Below are 18898 nucleotides of genomic sequence, written 5' to 3'. Positions count from 1 at the left end.
CCAAGGATGGAATGGGTGAAATTCCCCAGGGAATCCTGGAAATTCCCCAACATATGGGAGCTGAAGTTCCTGTCCCTCCTTAGGGAAGAGTCTTCTTTGTCACTCTCCCTAAATCCAAGAATCACAGAGTTCAATTGCTGTTGCAGTTTGTATTTGTAATCATATTGTTTTCTGGCCACACAAACTGCACTACGGACAGGCTACTCTAGAAACTCTTCTTTTACTCTTAATTTAAACTATAACATCATTTGCTTGATAAAATGCTTGACTGCAAGAATGTTGACTGAGAGTAAAATCACAATGTTCAATATTATCACTTATAATAGAATTCATGTCTTACCAAAGGAAAGTTTGGATATAAGAATGGTTACTCCAATATCCCTGCTGAATAATCAAATTCATCCAACTAATAACTAAGTCACAGTATCTAGGATGGTCTCAGTTTTGATTCCCAGACTGTACTCAGCTAATATCAATCAGGGTACGTCAACTGATATCAATGTCAATTAGAATTTTTCTCCTGATCCATATTCAATAAGTGTGCAAGAAACATCAGATGAGGACTAGATTGGGCTCCACTCTTGACATTCTTGAAGCCAAATAGCCTGCTGACACTATTGTTAAGACTTGAATGAAGTACCAATGGATGACCAGCATCTATCGATGCCTTTGTAAGATGCAATGTGAAGAAGAGAAAACTGACAAGAAAACTTATAAAAATGGTTACTTATTCAACAGTGACTACTGCATATGTAATCACTATGAAGGCAGTTTTATATGATCCTTTCTTTTATTGAAAGTAAAAACTTGATTTGTTTGGTGTATTCAAAGCTGTCATACCTCATACATGTAGTCATAGACAAGTCCTTTTTCCTCAAAGGGACATTCCCATTTTCCCACGGAAGCTGGTAGTGGATTTGCAGATTTTACAGACATGATTTCACGCATGAATGCATCAAATATTTTTCGACCCTCTATGTCGCAGGATGCACCAATTGACCAAATCAAGGCGAAGCAAAAAGCAGCCTGGAAACAAGATGAAGTCGGGTTTAAATTTTGAGAAGCAAGTACACGTATCAGATATGTAAAAGTAAGAATATAAGAAATAGAAGCTAGAGTCAACCAAACTGTCCCCCAAACCTGCTTCACCATTGGACTGGTGCAGTTCACTATAGATACATTGCTCTGACTACCAACAAGACAGGAGCAGTGAAATGGATGACATCAAGGCATAAGGCCACAATACTCATATACCAAGAGAAATAACAATTCTATTTCATCCATCAGTTCCAATATTTATAATTTAATATAAAACTGCATAATAACTAGATTGATAACAAAGATAATTGCTATGAAATCAGAAGGGGATTAACTTCAGATCATTTATGCACAGCATCCAGTTGTCTCCTTTGGAATGGCATTGTGGAGACCTGGAGTAGGCCACCCAGGTATTTGGAACTGAAAAGAGGATGAATGAAGAAACACCCGTCTTCTTCTCATGAAACAGAAAGTAATAATAAGGATAATATTTCTTACCATTATCCAGACGCGAACATTCTTGGAATCAGAGTCTTCTGTCAGTTGGTCATTGAGGAGCATGTCAAAAAGATGAGTCAGCGAAACTACAGTATTGCTGTCAGATGTTGGAACAAGTTCCTGAGTATTTGACATGGAAATTATATCAGTAATATTAGTGCAGGTAATTTAGTTATTCTTCACTGTTCATCTGTTAATTAAAAATCACATAAAAATCTATTTTCTTAAAATCCATTTTAACATTTTAGATGAATGCTTAACTTATTTTCGGGTACTAAATCTTATAGTGCAGTGTGTCTAACTGTACTAATGGAACAGATTTTAACATGGAGCAGGACTGTGGTAGAATAATGTGCTTGGGTGACATGATTTCCTATCCTGCAGGATGTGATGAAGAATTTCATTGTTGGGCCTTATTTAAATAGCGCCTGTTCAATTATTGCCCAGAGGATGCAGAGTGGCTGTCAGTAAGTGATCATCAGGTGGCCCTCGGCTTCCAGGTAAGTAATAAGGAGAAAGATATTCAATGGGAAAGATGGCAGTTGAGCATGGGAGGCCATTACTCTGCTAGACAGAAAGGAGCTCATTTTGGCCCTAGAAAAGACCCAGCCTTACCCGAAAAGCCTTTTCTGTCTTCAGAAGAAGAAAAGCATGTCAACGTCCCTGCTCAGGCCACAATTACAATTAATTAAAACTGTATTTGCATAAATTTATGAGGTTTGTGCCTGCTTTAGGTTTGATCCACCTGCAAAATGTACTCCATGGGAAAATCACCAACTGTGGCTTGGAGCAGAATTTGCAGGTGGTGATGTTCCCATGTGGTGGTGGAGTTTGTAGGTTTAGAAGCTGCTGTCAAAGGAGGTATGGTGAATTGCTTTGGTGGCTCTTGCGTTTGGTACACATTGCTGTCACTTTGCGCCAATGATGGAGGAAGTGAATGTTTGAGGTGGTGGATGGCGCTCTGATCAAAGAGGCTGCTTTGTGCTAAATTGTACATTGCAGTCAATCAGCATTTGTACTGGTAGACAAAAGCAAGATACTGCGGATGCTGAAAATCTGAAATAAAAACAGAAAATACTGGGAAATACCCAGAATCTGCAGAAAGGGAATAGAATGACACTGGACTTGGATAGATTGTAAAGGATAAGACCAACTCTATTGTTCACATTAAGTTAAGAGGGCGGCACAGTGACACATTGGTTAGCACTGCTGCCTCACAGCACCAGGAACCCGGGTTCGATTCCCAGCTTGGATCACTGTCTGTGTGGAGTCTGCATATTCTCCCTGTGTCTGCGTGGGTTTCCTCCGGGTGCTCCGGTTTCTTCCCACAGTCTGAAAGATGTGCTGATTAGATGCATTGACCTGAACAGGCACCAGAGTGTGGCGACTAGGAGATTTTCACAGTAACTTCATTGCAGTGTTAATGTAAGCCTTACTTGTGACTAATAAGTAAACTTTAACTTTTAAGTTGGGAGGGCATGAAAAAGAGGGCACATTTGGTTTTTGTTATTGTTTATTATGCATGTATATTATGATGGTATAATTATCATGATAAATGTTTCATGTAAATTTGTACAAAAATTTATCATTCTAATACTTGTTTCTTGTTGTTGGTTGCCCCCCCCCCCCCCCCCCCACAAAATCTCCATACTCAGATGTGGTCCTCCAACCTAAAATGCTCACCCCTATCCTTCCTAATATTCACCTCCATTCCATTGTCACATGACTGTTACAGTATATTTTTCTTTTGAACTATTAACGTGCAAAATTATATATCTTTCACTGCTGGGCTCTAGTCAAGATATAAGACAATATCAGCCGGGGATTTGGACAACATAAACAAAATGCCATTGTGTAACCATGTGTTTTTTTTCCCTTTATGAAGGATGAAGCTCCAACCCAAAGTGGTTAAAATTAATCACTATTTAGACCTATGCATCACAATTATAAAACTTGACTTCGGTTAGAAGACTTCTACACTGTGTCATGTAAACTTAGTCTGAACTCAAATCCCCAGTTGGCTATTTGGTACATCAATTCAAATTGTTCCTTTTGCAGGTTTGGAATTTACTTTGCTCCTTGTTCCTACTGGACAGATGATAAGAAGTTTTCCTTTTAATTTAGCCACTTCAAATAAATGCTTCATGATAATTTAACAATTAGTTAAATTTTGTCATTTTAATGAAAAGCCAACTTTTGTTTACCTTGCACTGTTTGCGAAGGACGTGAAGTGCAGGAGGCACCAGCCAATCAAAGAGATCCTCCAACATACTCAGCATATCTTTATGATGTGATACATTTGTAAGTCCTTTAAGCCAGGATGTTACAATGGGCTTCCAGCCCAGTTGGGTTGGCTCAAGATAGATCATGCCACAACGACTGACTGTAGCAGGCTAACAATAGAAATGAAAGAAAATTGCTTTTCAGAAGCATGGCAATACAGTTTTTGGTGGAACTATATTTTGTTTTGAATTAGAATCAATTGACCACTACAATCATGCAGAAGGAAATAAAAGGGCTCTTACTGAGGCTTGCGAAAGATCCATTGCTTCAAAAATGAGGCTCATCTGTTGTGACATTTGAATGATCTCTCCACTCATCAGACATAGCTAATAACAAAATATAAAAATTGTTAACACATGATTGAACACTTGATCATTACAAATGATAGTTAAAATTAAACAGGAGCTCAAAAAGGACAGCATTAAAGTTTATTAAAATTAAATTTTATTTGTATCACAAATGCCTCACAGTGCCAGGGACCCGGGTTCGACTCCCGGCTTGGGGTCACTGTCTGTGTGGAGTTTGCACATTCTCCCTGTGTTTGCATGGGTTTCCTCCGGGTGCTCCAGTTTCCTCCCACAGTCCAAAGGTGTGTGGGTTAGGTTGATCGGCCATGCTAAATTGCCCCTTAGTGTCAGGGGGATTAGGAGGGTAAATACGTGGTGTTACGGGGATAAGATGGGATTGTTATCGATGCAGGCTCAATGGGCCGAATGGCCTCCTTCTGTACTGTAGGCATTCTACAATTCTATGAAATAGGCTTACACTAACACTTCAATGAAGTTACCGTGAAAATCCCCTAGTCGCCACTCTCTGGCGCCTGTTCAGGTACAATGAGGGAGAATTCAACATGACCAATGCGCCTAAATAGCACATCTTTTGGACTATGGGAGGAAACTGGAGCACCCAGAGGAATCCCTCACAGACATGGGGACAACGTGCAAACTCCGCATGGAGAGGGACCCATGCCTGGATCCCTGGTGCTGTGAGGCAGCAAAGCTAACCACTGTGCCACCCCACGTATTCAAGCTTAACATACAAAATTTTCCCTCAAACATTTTTCAAACTTCAGCCCAGATTGTCACCATGATGGAGAGCCTTTCCATCATGCCAAAAATGGGGAACGAGCCCAGTAATTCTAGGTCCCTCCCCCAAATAGGGTATTTAGTATTTTTGGGGGAGCAGTCCAGGAATCAGGCTGGGATTTGTGCATGTGCAGTTTATGTAGGCGGCTAGCCATTTAAATTCTCAATTGCCTCCACTGAAGTGCAATTTTGGTAGGCCAAGAGTATGGAACTCAGAGTGTGCAGATTAGACCAGTAAGAACTAGACTCAACTTGGTGAATTACTTTGGATATCCAGGGAATGGTGAGGTACCCTTTAGATATGGTTCCAGGACACCTTTGGGAGATGTAAGACACCATTTGGGATTGTTAAGAGCAAACATGATTTTATGCACTTTTTATGTTCGCTCACTAAAACTATCAACGCTGTCAAAGAACTGTCAATGAATACCAGATAGTTGGCATAGAAGGGTAAGGGCAAAGGGTGGAGGGCATGAATTGGCATGAATAGGCATTGTTGGCACAGGCTATAATGGGCCATAGGGATGTCGGTGTTTGGGGGACATGAGGGCCATGTGGAGTTTGTAGGAGCATGGGTTGGCATGTGCGTTTGAGGAGCCATGGAGGTGGGTAAGAGAGGCCATGTGGGTGGGTGGGGGGCATAAGGTGAAATAAGTTTTCATGGATGGAACATGGGGAGCATCTGGGGGTTGAGGGCCACAAGGATGTTTTTTTGTTTTAATCTTTTTTTATTTAATTCAACAAATTCCAAGAGCACAGAGCCAGGCTTTCCATCCAGCCCATCTCTGCACCCAGGAGCCTCTGTACATGTTCCAGGAGTGCAGGCCCAACTTCTAATCCTGCTTGCTTCCCAGAATGAAAAATCAGAACAGTGGGCAGCTATTTTTAAAGGTCAGTAAAGCCAGGAATTTTCCAGTCTGTGCGCACATTACCCTGGAGTGAAAAATCTGGGCCTTAAGCTCCAATTTTAACAAGGGCAGAGTTGGAGGTGGTGGATACTTTCAGATGAGCCAAAGATTGCAGGGTAATTTCAGCATGAGATGCAGGTGAATATAATTGTTGCGTATCATCTTTATTCTGCAGCAAGTCTCTGATCATTGCCAGAATCACTAGTTGGTCAGAAGCAGGAAATGGTTTTCAGGTGGCAGACCCAATAGAATGGTCTCCAACTGTTATTTTAGTGGGTTGATGATTGGGGGCAGGGTGACAGATACTGAGAGACAATCATGGTCAGGGTAGAGGTAAGCCCTGGGCTGGCGAGACCCATGAATTTCTTACGAGGAACAAAGGATCACTCCTGTTTTCTCTGGCTACAAAGGACTGTTGCAAATATCTAGTTTCATAATTTATATGTCATCAAAAATAATTTTGAGTTTGGGAATTGGATTTCTAGAAGTTTAAGTAAGTAGAAAACCTGATTGAAAACTGGTACATGATATTGATGTAAATGCAAGCCAAACAAGCCTGTGTTAATTACACTTAAAAGGTAATCTATGTTTAGTCAATATGGTCAGAACTAATAGTGCAGACCTTAAATAATGGATGATCCATCGTTAAGTTTTGGGTAGAACGATGACATTTACAATTATTCCAGTAAGGGATTTAAATTGTTCATTTCCAGATGAAAATAAGCAAAATAAAAATTGCTTTGAAACAAAAGCGTTTCTTGGTGTATTCAGCAAGCCTGAAGAAAGATGTCCCGATGAAAAGAAGTTAAAAAAATGTTAAACAAAGGTGTTTCTTGGTGGACCCAGCAAGTCTGGAGAGAGGACAATCATATTTATTAGAGATGTAAATTATTCATGTTGGTAACAAAATCACAAGAACACAATGGTTTTGTGAAAGGGAAACAAAATAATTAGTTTACATTTCAGTTTGCAGCATCGCAAAGCATGCTTTGCTGCAATGGAGTTGGGCAGTGGAGAATTAAAATTAATTTTGGAAAGCTGTGGCATGCCATTGTGTTGGTCAAAGAAGAAGTGAATGAACAGTCAAGATTTGAGTAAAGTAGAAGGGTTCTCTTGGTGGGTGCGGAGTGAAAAGGGGACTTGGTATTTATACGATCCGTTTTTACAAGTTAGCAGTGCTGGCTTTGTTTAATTTTCAAATATATATGTACATACACACAATAAAGTTTTTTTGTTTAAAAACACAGAAATTTATGACATATTTCTTTCCATTAATCACCAGTGTTTGAATTACTCTTTAAATATTTAACGTCTATACCAGGATCGTAACAGAACCATGAAAAGATTTTATAAAGGTTATTTTTGTGACCATTGTCATGATGATGCTGAAAAACCCGGGAATTATACAAGGAAATATTGGGCTTTAAAGAGGACTCGAGTTGTATATTTTAACAAATGGGCGTAGACATCGAAGATGTTTGAGAATGTACAACTAGCCAATGATAGGGATGGCTGCAGAGGGTTTCTCTAAGGAACAATGGAACTTTTCCCTGAGCTTCCAGACCAGGTACTTGTAAAACTATCCGAAGACTGATTACCATCTCTGGTAAGGACAAAGGACATAATGGCCTCTCATCTCCAAGACCCTATAATAGTCTAAACAGGCCAGTAGATTCCGGTCCTCTTGGAATACATGTATCCGGGGGTTAAAAGTTTGCCTATCTGCCTGTGCCTGCCTGCTGTTGTGGTTCTGTCTGTCTGCCTGTGTGTGTGTGTGTGTGTGTGTGTGTGTGCTGGGAAAAGTAGCTGGAATTTGCCAGACTGAAAGTGACACAGTGACCAAGGCCAGAGCCCTTCAAATAAGCCAGTTTTTGCAGGAATACCTAAAGCTCTCCCTAATGGTAAAAGTTGATCAGTCAGCAGAAAGATTGCAGCCTCAAAAAGAACTGAAATCTTTCTGCCAAACTGCATGACACCTGAACCAAAGAATCAACTATTCACCAACAGAAGCCAACTATACCAAAAACAATCTTAATGGTCACAATGCATCATTATCTACTCCTCCCAACTCAAAAGCTACTCTGTTTATGCTTTTCTATATTTACTTACTAATGGACTCATTTCTTATCTCTAATCCACATGACTATGGATGCATGTGTTTTACCATTTCTCCTTACCTTTTAGTAGTTATGAACTTACTCTACCTTAACTCAAGAAAGCCTGGTTGAGTTTGCTCCTTTGGGTCTGGAAAAGGTATCCAAGGGAAAGGGAATGTTGTTAGTTTAAACCTTGGTTGCTACCAGAAGAGGGTGGCTGAATGAAAACATAGAGCCAGTCATCCCTTCTCACCCGGTTTTGTGACAATTAGGGGGTATCCCAGCCATACAGTGACAAATCGAGGGGTCTCACTCTGATCAATAACTTTTGGGGTACCCCATCCGGGGCTGGTCATAACTCCATGGAACTGTTTTGCAACAACCTTCCCAGGCACAGTTGGCACTGTGTGTAACCCAACATTAAAATTGTTGCCGGAGATCTGAATGACAACTTTAAACCTTGACTTTAATCTAAGAATTACAGCATGCATTTTTGTTGAGAAACGGATTTACCTTCTTGTTATCATCCAGAACTGTGTTCATGCTTTCAATCCACAGGGTATCAATAGGTCCATCGAATATCACCCACTTGCGGTCGGGGGTATCTGCCGATGCAAATTCTCGGAAGGTATTTGCAACAATGCCATCAGTCCACTGTAAATGTTGGTAAAGTAAAGTTCAATGGAGATCAACCATAAAGCATAAATATATGCCGATTTGCTAATTTGTAGGAAAAACTATTCCAATTATAAATATAAAGTTGAGTAAACCAAATTAACATTGTTTATATTAATTGTGTTTTTAGGCTTGAATTTTTATTCACTCTCTCCACAAGTCTCTATTTCTCAATGATGCTGATTTATTTAAAGATCGACAAAGCACTTTTCCCCCAGATAGGAAAGTATAACTTTGATAATCTTGGAACATTTCTGAGATGTTGGGTCATAGCAAAAAACCTGGAAGTAGATTGCCTACCCACCTTCTTGGGCACAGTTACACAACTTTTGTAAAATATAACTTGGAATTCACAAGAAATGTTGATCTTGTTAACAGAGTTAGATTTAAGGAAAAATTTATAATGCTCCTCCCCTTTCATTTCTTGGTTACATAGTTTATTTGTATTTTGCCTCCTTTTATTTGATAAGATTGCAAGCAAATATGTTTTTAAAATCATTCTTTCAAACATGCAACTGAAAATACAAAATATTACTTCTAGCTCAGCATTTAATTGTTGCGAGTTAGAGCTCTCAGAAATCTAAATAAAGCAGGAACAGGACTGACAGATCTCATACAATACAGAAGAGGTCCTTCGAGCCATCAAGTCTATACCAACAAAACTACACTAAATCTACACTAATCCCACTTTCCAGCACTTGGCCCATAGCCTTGAATGTCGTAACATTTCAAGCGCGCACCCATGTACTTTTGAAAGGTTGTGAGGTTTCCCACCTCTACTACCCTCGCGAGGGTGCATTCCAGATTTCCACCACCTTCCAGGTGAAATAATTTTTCCTTAAATCCTCTCCAAACCTGTGCCCCTCACCTTAAAATCGTTACTGATCCTTCAACTAAGAGGAACAGCTACTTCTTATCCACCCTGTCCACACCCTCATAATCTTATACACCTCAATCAGGTCCCCCCCTCAACCTTCTCTGCTCCAAAGAAAACAACCCGAGCCTTTCCAGCCTCTCTTCATAGCTCAAATGCTCCATCCCATACAACATCCTAGTGAATCTCCCATATACACTCTCCAGTGCTCCTTCCTAGAGTGAAGCAACAAGAACTACACACAGTACTCCAGCTATGGCTTAAGCAAAGTTTTGTAGAGCTCCAACATAACCTCCTTGCTCTTATAATCTAGGCCAGAAAAAGGCAAGTGTCCTCTCATATGCCTTCTTTGCTACCTTATTAACCTGTCCTGCTGCTTTCAGGGATCTGTGGACAAGCATCCCAAGATCCCTCTGTCTCTCTGAGCTTCCTAGTGTCCTGCAATTCATTGAGTACTCCCTTGTTTTGTTTCTTCTTCCAAAGTGCATCACCTTGCACTTTTCACAGTTAATTTCAATTTGTCACTAATCTGCCTATCTGACCAACCCGTCTAAATCTCCCTGCAACCTAAGATCTTCTTCCTCACTATTAATCACCCTATCAATCTTCATGTCATCCACAAACTTACTCATCATCACCCCAACATTCTCATCGATATCATTTATATATGTCACAACCAATAAGGAATCTAGCACTGATCCCTGTGGTACACCATTGGACACCAGCCTCCAGTCACACAAACAGACTCCGACCACCACCCATTGCCTCCTACCACAAAGCCAATTTTGGATCCAACTTGCCAAGTCCAAAGATGTGCGGGTTAGGTTGATTGGCCAGGTTAAAAATTGCCCCTTAGAGTCCTGGGATGCGTAGGTTAGAGGGATTAGCGGGTAAATATGTGGGGGTAGGGCCTGGGTGGGATTGTGGTTGGTGCAGACTCGATGGGCCGAATGGCCTCCTTCTGCACTGTAGGGTTTCTATGATTCTTCTATGATTCTAAGTTGCCCTGAGTCCCATGTGTCTTTACTTCTTTTATCAGTCTCCCATATGAGAACTTATCAAAGATTTTCCTGAAATCCGTATAAACTACATCAACTGCACTACCCTCATCTACACACCCAATTACCTCCTTGAAAAATTCAATCAAATTTGTTAAGCATGACTTCCCTCTGACAAAGCCATGCTGAACATCCCTGATCAAAACTTGCCTTTCCAAGTGGAGATTAATGCCGCGATTTTCCCATCCCGACCCACAATTTTTCTAGCGGGTCAGGGTGGGAGATGTCAACATTGTACTGGGATTTGCGCATGTGCGGGAAACGCATGCGCATCTCCCAGAGCCGACGAGCAGTCGCCGGTCAGACCACGCTGGAAACTGACGGGAAGGCAGGTAAGTAATTTAAATCTTTTAAAAATGTATTTTAAATATGTTTAGCAGGTCATTATCGGGAACTTTCAGGTCCCGATCAAATCTCCCACCCCGCCAGGAGTACTTCACTCCGGCGGGGTTCAGACTAGTTCCCCACATTCGGGGAACTAGCGGGAGACCCTGCCGGAATGAAGGGGGGACAATTGGGGTGCCCCAAGGGGTCGGGTGGTGGGGTAGAGCCCCCTGGGCATGGGCACTCTGGCAGTGCCAGCCTGTACCCCTGGCACTGCCCAAAGGGCAATGTACCCATGCCCGGGGGCAACTTGGCACTGCTCACTGGGCATTGACAGTGCCAAGGGGGTGGGGCCTAGGAACAATCGTTGGGGGTGGAGAGTCCCACTGCCACTCTGCAGACAGGATCGGTCTGGGATGAAGGGAGGGCATCAATTGGGGCGGGCTGGGGGGGTGGGGGAGGTGGTCTGCCTGGGGAGGGGGGGGGCCTGCCTCCCGGATTGGGGTCTGACCCCGGGGGGGGGTCAACAAGGGGGGTCTGCTAGGGTGAGGGGAGATCGTCACTGCTGGGTGCGGGGGGCTGGACATTGGGGCGCTCCGGGATGGGAGGGGGTCAGGACTGGCCCAGGAATTGCTGGGGGGGCTGCGATCGGGACGTGGGAGGGCCTGGAGGGGCAGCACTGCGATGGTCCCGGGCTGGCCAGGGAGCTGTTAGACTCCGGCGTGAATAGGCCCCGCCCCCTGGGTTTTTAATGATATTCGCGACTGGGATCTCTGCAGTGCACAGAATGCGGAGATTCAGGTGAGAAGCTGAACTGACAAAACAGTCGGGATTTAGAACAGTTTTCCCGCCAATTCAGCACTTTTGGGAGAATCGCGGCCTAATTTTCCCCTTCAGAATTTTCACCAATAGTTTCCCTACCATTGATGTGAGATTCACTGGTTTGTAATTCCTGGTTTATCTCTACCACCATTCTTGAAAAGTGGAACCACACTAGCTGTCCTCCAATCCTCTGGAACCTTCCGTGTGAGGCCAGGGAGGAATTAAGGGAGGTCAAAGTCCTTGTAATTTCCTCCCTTGCCTCCCACAGCAATCTGGGACACAACTCATCCGGACCTGGGGATTTGTCCACTTTTAAGCCTGCCAAAACCCCAATACCTCCTCACTCCCTATGTCAAACTGTTCAAGAACCTCATAGTCCTTCTCCCCGAATCCTGTACCTACATACTCCTTCTCATGAGTGAAGACAGATGTGAAGTACTCATTTAATACCCTACCACCTCAATTCCTGACCTGGTGATTAGTGAAGGAAATACTGAAAAGGAAGATTCTAACAGGAACTGAGCATCCATTAATGAAAATTTTAAAAAACTTGTAAAGCAACAGAACCATCACAAAATAATGAGGATTTCCACTTTTTGACTCTTAGCGATTATTTTGAAATTTCTCCCATTTTGTCCTGTTCATGACTCATTTTAAGAGTGGTGATTTCTGTTCAAACAAAGATGCAGGTTGTATCTGGGTGACCTACATAAATTGTCAGTTTCCAAAAGAAATTATAGAAATTACCTACCTCATGTGAAACTAGATCAAATTGTCCAAACAGTTGGCCCATGGTAATTGATTTGGGATTTACAGTGCGATAAACAACTTTTTCCTCCTCATTCAAACCACGTTCATTCATAAGTGTCAGCGTGTCTGCCAAGACATGTAAAATCTTGGTCTTTCCAGCAAAAGGCTCCCCGACAAGCATGAATCTATTTTACGGAAATAGCAGAAATGATCTGACAATTTGCTTTACACAGTAATATGGTCTTGATATTCCAGTTTCCTTTTTCTTGAGAATTTGTTCGTAATATCAGCTTTTAAGTTCAAATCAACAAGTGTGAGGTTACCCATTTATTTTAACAAGAATAGACTGTGGCTACCAGCTTTGGTGATTACCTGAAGATCTATGGAAATAATGTTTAACTTATGTCAATCATTTTTGCTTCACAACAACAACTATCACCGTGACCGCAGTGCAGAACCTGGTGAAGACAATGGAAGAGAAATAAACTGACCCCTGGATTTTTTGCGAGATCAGCTCACTAATAAGTTTGGCTTGAAACGGGGAGAGTTAATTGGATAACCCATAAACCTGTTGTTCTTAAAGGGTTGATGCTTACCTATTTTAAAAGGCAAGATATAATCACTGACATACTTCCCTTTCTCTTTGCAGGACAAGGTAGGTCTTTGATTACTTATAGAATCAAGAGATAATGGAAGCTGAGGGAGAAAATCAGCCATGATTAAAGTGAATGGCAGAGCAGGTTCAAGGAAGCATATGATCATGCTCCTGATTCTTATGTTGTTATGATACCAGTGCTCTTAGGGACTAGCAGGGTCTCCCACCAATCTATCCTCCAGTAGATTAATAAGGTAGATGCAATGCTGTCCTGAGGGAGTGGCTGAGGTCCCATTGAGCAGGAACATGTTGCTCTCTCTCAGGGTGACAGCATATGTTTTCTGAGCATTATCAAGATTTATACAGAGGTTATTTCAATGATTTTATGTAAAGCTGAAACACCCTTTTTGTTCTCACTCACCCATGCCTTACAATCATCATCTCATAGGTTTGGATCATTTTACCCAGGAAAGGCTTCACCGGTTGGACATCTTGTTTGGCGCAGCATTCAATGGTACACTCAAGAAAAAGCTAAATTGTGAAAAAGCACAAGTATTAATTTATTTACCAAAGAAGATCTAGTAAAGAAAGGGATGGAAATAACTTTTCAAAAATGCATGGGGCAATAGGGAGGAGCCTAAATAAATGAAAGAAAATTATACTCATTAGTTTTTTTCATCATGATCTGTTACCATAAATAAATTTAATTTCCAGACATTTGATTCAAATGACATAATTCGCAGAAAAAAAATCCTACCCGGTAATCAGCTTCAGGAAGTTCAACACCTGGAAACAGATCACTTGTGATACCATTGAACAATGGAATATCATGTGACAGGAACTTGGGCTCGTTCACATCCTTGATTGAGCGCAGCAACTAAAAACAAAATGGAAATATGTTGCCTAGTTATGTTATGCTATTTAAATAAAACCATTAAAGACTGGGTACGCGATCTTACTGGCCGTTCATGCCACGTTCCCACTGCAGCGAAGTTGGAGAATTTGACACCCAGCTAAATCTCCATTCACTGCTGCGGGATGGGAAAATCCTGCCAGCATGAATAGCATTCTGGCCTGGGTGTCACTGGCAAGGCCAGCATTTGTAGTTCATCACTAATTGCCCTTGAACTTGGTTTGCTGGGTCATTTTGGTGGACAGTTCAGAGTCAATCATATTGCTGTGGGTTTGGAATCACATGTAAGCCATACCAGATAAGGTTGGCAGATTTCCTTCCCTGAAGGACATTAGTGAACCAATTGGGGTTTTATGACAATCGATGATAGTTTCATGGTTACCATTACTGATGTGCATGATCACTGGCTACATATTCCAGATTTATTAATTGAATTTAAATTCCACCAGCTGTCATGGTGTGATTTGAACCTGTGTCCCCACAACATTAGGGCCTCAGGACTACGAGTCTAGTGACATTACTGTCCCTCTATTCCCATTTAACCTTGTGTTTCTGTATTTCTCTCAACGGGTGCTGCCTGGTCTATTGATTGAAATAAAAAATAGAAAAATTTGGAAATCAAATTCTCAGCATCCACAGTATTTTGTTTCTTATTTTAAATGTACTTCCTTCACAGCTTACCAAAACATCTTCATTCTCTTCAGGAAACTTCAGCTTTAGGTTGCCAGCAGCAACTAAAACAGCTTTAACTGCACGCATGCCATAGTCATAGTGGAATTGTGATGAAAGCTGCTCCGAACACAACCTATAAGTCATCACTATTTTCACAGACAATGGCTTGGCATTGAGGAAACCATAGGAGTAGAGAGAGATTTCAGCTATCAGTGCATAATTCGGAACCATCATAGCCACTGTCCGGAACAGAACCTGAAAAAAACATTTAAATTTCAGGTGTAGAGATTGTCTGTTAACACAAATTGACTCCCACCACTCCTTCAGTCAATATATTTCGCATTATTACAACTCTTTGAGTAAAAAGAGGTCATCTCCTCCTAAGCATTTTTGCCACTCTAGGTGGGCAGAGGCAATGTTTTCACTCATGTTGCTCTGTTTGCCTGTAGCCAACAGATCTCAAAAACTAGTGGATGGACTTCAATGAAACTTGGTATATAGACAGGGCATGGCCCCAGGAGAAATGATTATTTTCTGGTGAAAATATGGATCCAGATTCAGATCCTGGAATTTTTTTAAGAATGCGTTAACATTAGAAGATAGCATGAATTGCCATTTTTTTTAGAATATTGTTGGTCATTCTACTTAGATTGTTGTTGACTGTTTAAGAGTCTTATGATTATCTCAGCTGCTGTGGTGGTACTTGTCACAACTGCCAAACTATAGGCAGAGTTTTCAGAGCAGGTTAATAGATGTGGGTTGGTCCGGAGACTCCCTCAGTGAGATGGAAGCTCTCAATAAAAATACTTATTTTTTCAATTTTGAGGTTACTCAGCATTAAGAGGGCAGGGAAAAGCCCTTTGATTTGTTTGGATTTGATTTATTATTGTCACATGTATTAGTATACAGTGAAAAGTATTGTTTCTTGCGTGCCATAACAAAGCATACCATTCATAGAGAAGGAAACGAGAGAGTGCAGAATGTAGTGCTGCAGTCATAAAAGAGTTAGAATGAAGTTTTAGAAGCATAGAACGAGAGTAAAAGATAGAATTAGAAAGTATGCTGGGCACAGCTTGCAGGCCTTGCTCCGGTGCCATCTTGGTTGATGAACCTCAAAGAAGCCTCAAGGAAGAGTTGCATAATTGAAGTAGCGTTGAGTTAATACAGTGTGATGGAGGTCACAAGTTTATTTGTTTTACATGTATGGGCTAGATTTTGTAAACCTTGCCAGAGTTTTAACAATCCTAACAAAAGTAAAGTTGGAAGCAGAATATTATCTGAGCTGGATGCCCATCAGTTAGATACTGATAAAGGTTTGAATCTTCAATTATGCTTCATGGATGAACTTTACAAGAATGTTGATCTATGTGCTGTGGTCAGACATGATAAAATTTGAAGTTCCTTCTTCAGTGCTTGCAATTAAGGCTGTGATTCTCCCATTGTGGCCCGCAACTTTGCTGGCGGGTCACAGTGGGAGATGCGCGTCTGCGGCCTTGAACAGGGATTTGCATGCGCATCTCCCAGAGCCGGCGAACAGTCGCCGGCCAGACCATGCTGGAAACCGGCGGGAAGGCAGATAAGTCATTTATATCTGTTTTTAAGATGTTTTAAATATGCATTTTAGGTAATTATCAGGACCTTTTAGGTACCGATCGAATCTCCCACCCCGCCAGGAGTACTTGATTCTGGCAGGGTTCAGACTAGCTCCCCACGTTCGGGGAACTAGCGGGAGGCCCCGCCGGAATGAAGGGGGAGGGGGGAGGCAATCAGGGCCCCCCAGGGGTCGGACAGCAGGAGGGTGGTCCTGGGCATGGGCACCCTGGCAGTGCCAGCCTGTGCATCTTGGCACTTGCCCAAGGGGCAAAGTGCCCATGCCCAGGGGGCACATTGGCACTGCCCACCGGGCATCGGCAGTGCCAAGGGATGGGCCCTAGGTGTGATCAGTGGGTGTGGTGGGTCCTGTTGCCACTCTGCATTGGGATTGGTCTGGGATGGAGGGAGGGCAGCGATTGGGGCGGGCTGGGGGGGGGGGGGGGGGGGGGGGGAGAGAGGTCAGCTGGGGTGAGGGGGGTGAGGGGATCGCCACTGCTGGGGGGGTGGGGCCTGGACATCAGGGCGCTCCGAGACGGGGAGGGGGGGGTCAAGGCTGGCCCAGGAATTGCTGTGGGGGCCGCAATCGGACCATGGTGGGGGGCTGGAGGGGCAGTATTGCGGGGGTCCCAGGCGATTGAGCTGGCCAACAAACGGGCGTTTGACAGTTTGGGGCCAATGCGCATACGCAGAACTCCAGAACTGTCAATCTCTGGCGTGAATAGGCCTCACCCCCCCTGATTTTTTAATGATATTCACAGAGTGCGGAGCTTCAGGTGAGAAGCTGAACTGTCAGAACAGTTGGGATTTAGAACAGTTTTCCCGCCAATTCAGCACTTTTGAGAGAATTGCCCCCTAAATTTCAGCATTTTGTTTAAGTGTCACATATGGATGAGCTCCTGGTCTTAACAGATGTGATTGATCCTACAAGCTTCATCTCGGTGTTTAGTGAAAAATGTGGCATTTATCAAAAAGTACCAGAGGACACTGCCATGTCTCATTGTATGTCTTCCATTAGAATGGGACATTAATGAAGTAGAAATCTGGTGTAGTTCTATTGATTAAAGAGGTATTTGTATTTCGCTTCTGTTAATGGTCCCTAAACAGACCATACTAATAGGCAGAATATTGATGCACAGAATGGGGCTGCCATATCCAAAAAACAACTACCTACAGTAATGTACTTGTGCTCTGATAGTGTGCATACCAGAAGGGTCCAGATAATGGAGGCATCTGATGATTCCAGAGGAGCAGGGAAAGCTACCAGCATGTTAAATCTACTAAAGACTTGTAGTTTGTTCTATCCCCTGTAGATTTGGCTCATACTCTATAAACAAGGAGGCAATTCCCCCATCCTTTTGCGCTAATATTCTAGCACAGTGGGGTGGGAGAATCTTGTGGCCAGGCATGCGTAGGATTCACACGAGCATTCCCGCCGTGAACGCATCTCCCAGCGCCGGATTTCTGGCTTCGTTAGATCCGCGCTGGAAACCGGTGGGAGGACTAGGTAAGTGATTTTCATCTGTTTTCAATATAATTTAAATGTAATTAGTGGGCCCGGGACTGAATTCTCCGGGCCCTCTCGCCTCTCCCACCCCGCCAGAGTATTTCACTCTAGTGGGGTTTACAGTAGGTCCCCACTTTTGGGGAACTATTGGAACGACCCTGCAGGAGTGAAGGGGGGCAATCGGAGCCCCCCAGGGGGTCGGGCGGTGGTGCCCCTGGGCATGGGCATTCTGGCAGTGCCAGTCTGTGACCCTGGCACTGCCCAATGGGCAAAGTGCCCATGCCTAGGGGGCACCTTGGCACTGCCCACTGGGCATGGGACAGTGCCAAGGGGTCAAGGCCTATTAGGAGTAGGGCCTATTGGGGCAATCAGTAGGAGTGGGGGCTCCCGCTGCCACTCTGCCATTGCATTTGGTCGGGGCAGGAGGGAGGCCAGTAATTTGGGTGGGCTGGGGGAGGGGTGGTCAGCCGGAGGTCTGCCTCCAGGGGGGTCCGCACTGCGGGGTGGGGGGACCATCACTGGGGGGAGGGGGGGGGGACTGGTGATCGGGGCAGGTTGGGGGGGTCAGCCGGGGGGAGGATGGGGGGTCAGCGGGGTGGGGGGGTGGTTAAGCCGGGGGCAGTTGTGGGAGGTCAGCTGAGGGGTCTGCACTGCGAGGGGGGGATCGGCTGGAGATTGGGGTGGGCTGGGGGGGGGAGGGCATCTGCCCAATGAGGGGTCGGCACTGCCTGGGGGAGCTGTGGGAAGAACTGTGGAGTAGGGGGGGGCTGGAGATCAGGGTGGTCTGGGACGGGGCGGGGCGTCGGGGCTGTCCTGTGAATGGTCGGGGGTTGCGATCAGGCCGTGGGATGGGGGTTGGGGGGCCCGCACTGCGGGGGTCCCGGGCTGGCCAGTGATCGAGCTGGCTAGCAAACGGGATGCTGACAGTTCACGGCGCGTGCACAGAGGCCCACTGGTTTCAGCCTCCCGGGTGACATTAGGCCTCACCCCCTGAAATTTAGTGATATTCACACTGGCGGCCACTGTAATGCAGAGTGTTGGAGATTCTAGTCTGAACTCCCACTGAAAAAAACAGCCTGAATTACTCCAGTTTACCCACAAATTCAGCACTCAGAATTTTTTGGGAGAATTCCGGCCCAAACCTTTGCAGTCAGATCCATCAACAACAACATTCAATCAAGTGGCAACTGGAAATAATAAACCAGCAATT

General features: G+C 43.7%; 1 protein-coding gene across 1 annotated transcript in view; it reads right to left on the bottom strand.

Annotated features, from left to right (window-relative positions):
* Positions 1-18898, bottom strand: part of dnah12 (dynein, axonemal, heavy chain 12) — a 184003-nt gene that overhangs the window by 93265 nt on the left and 71840 nt on the right. Inside the window, exons 24-32 of the mRNA XM_078203274.1 lie at positions 14601-14846; positions 13764-13883; positions 13428-13537; positions 12413-12596; positions 8422-8562; positions 4062-4145; positions 3741-3929; positions 1537-1656; positions 841-1026 (exon numbers count right to left, since the gene is read on the bottom strand). Of these exons, the coding sequence (XP_078059400.1) occupies positions 841-1026; positions 1537-1656; positions 3741-3929; positions 4062-4145; positions 8422-8562; positions 12413-12596; positions 13428-13537; positions 13764-13883; positions 14601-14846 (1380 nt within the window). The remainder of the gene's footprint in view (positions 1-840; positions 1027-1536; positions 1657-3740; positions 3930-4061; positions 4146-8421; positions 8563-12412; positions 12597-13427; positions 13538-13763; positions 13884-14600; positions 14847-18898) is intronic.

This window comes from Mustelus asterias, chromosome 3, assembly GCF_964213995.1.
Source record: "Mustelus asterias chromosome 3, sMusAst1.hap1.1, whole genome shotgun sequence".
Classification (NCBI taxonomy): Eukaryota; Metazoa; Chordata; class Chondrichthyes; order Carcharhiniformes; family Triakidae; genus Mustelus; species Mustelus asterias.
Note: the sequence above shows the minus strand (reverse complement) of the source record. Positions and strands in the feature narration are given on the sequence as shown.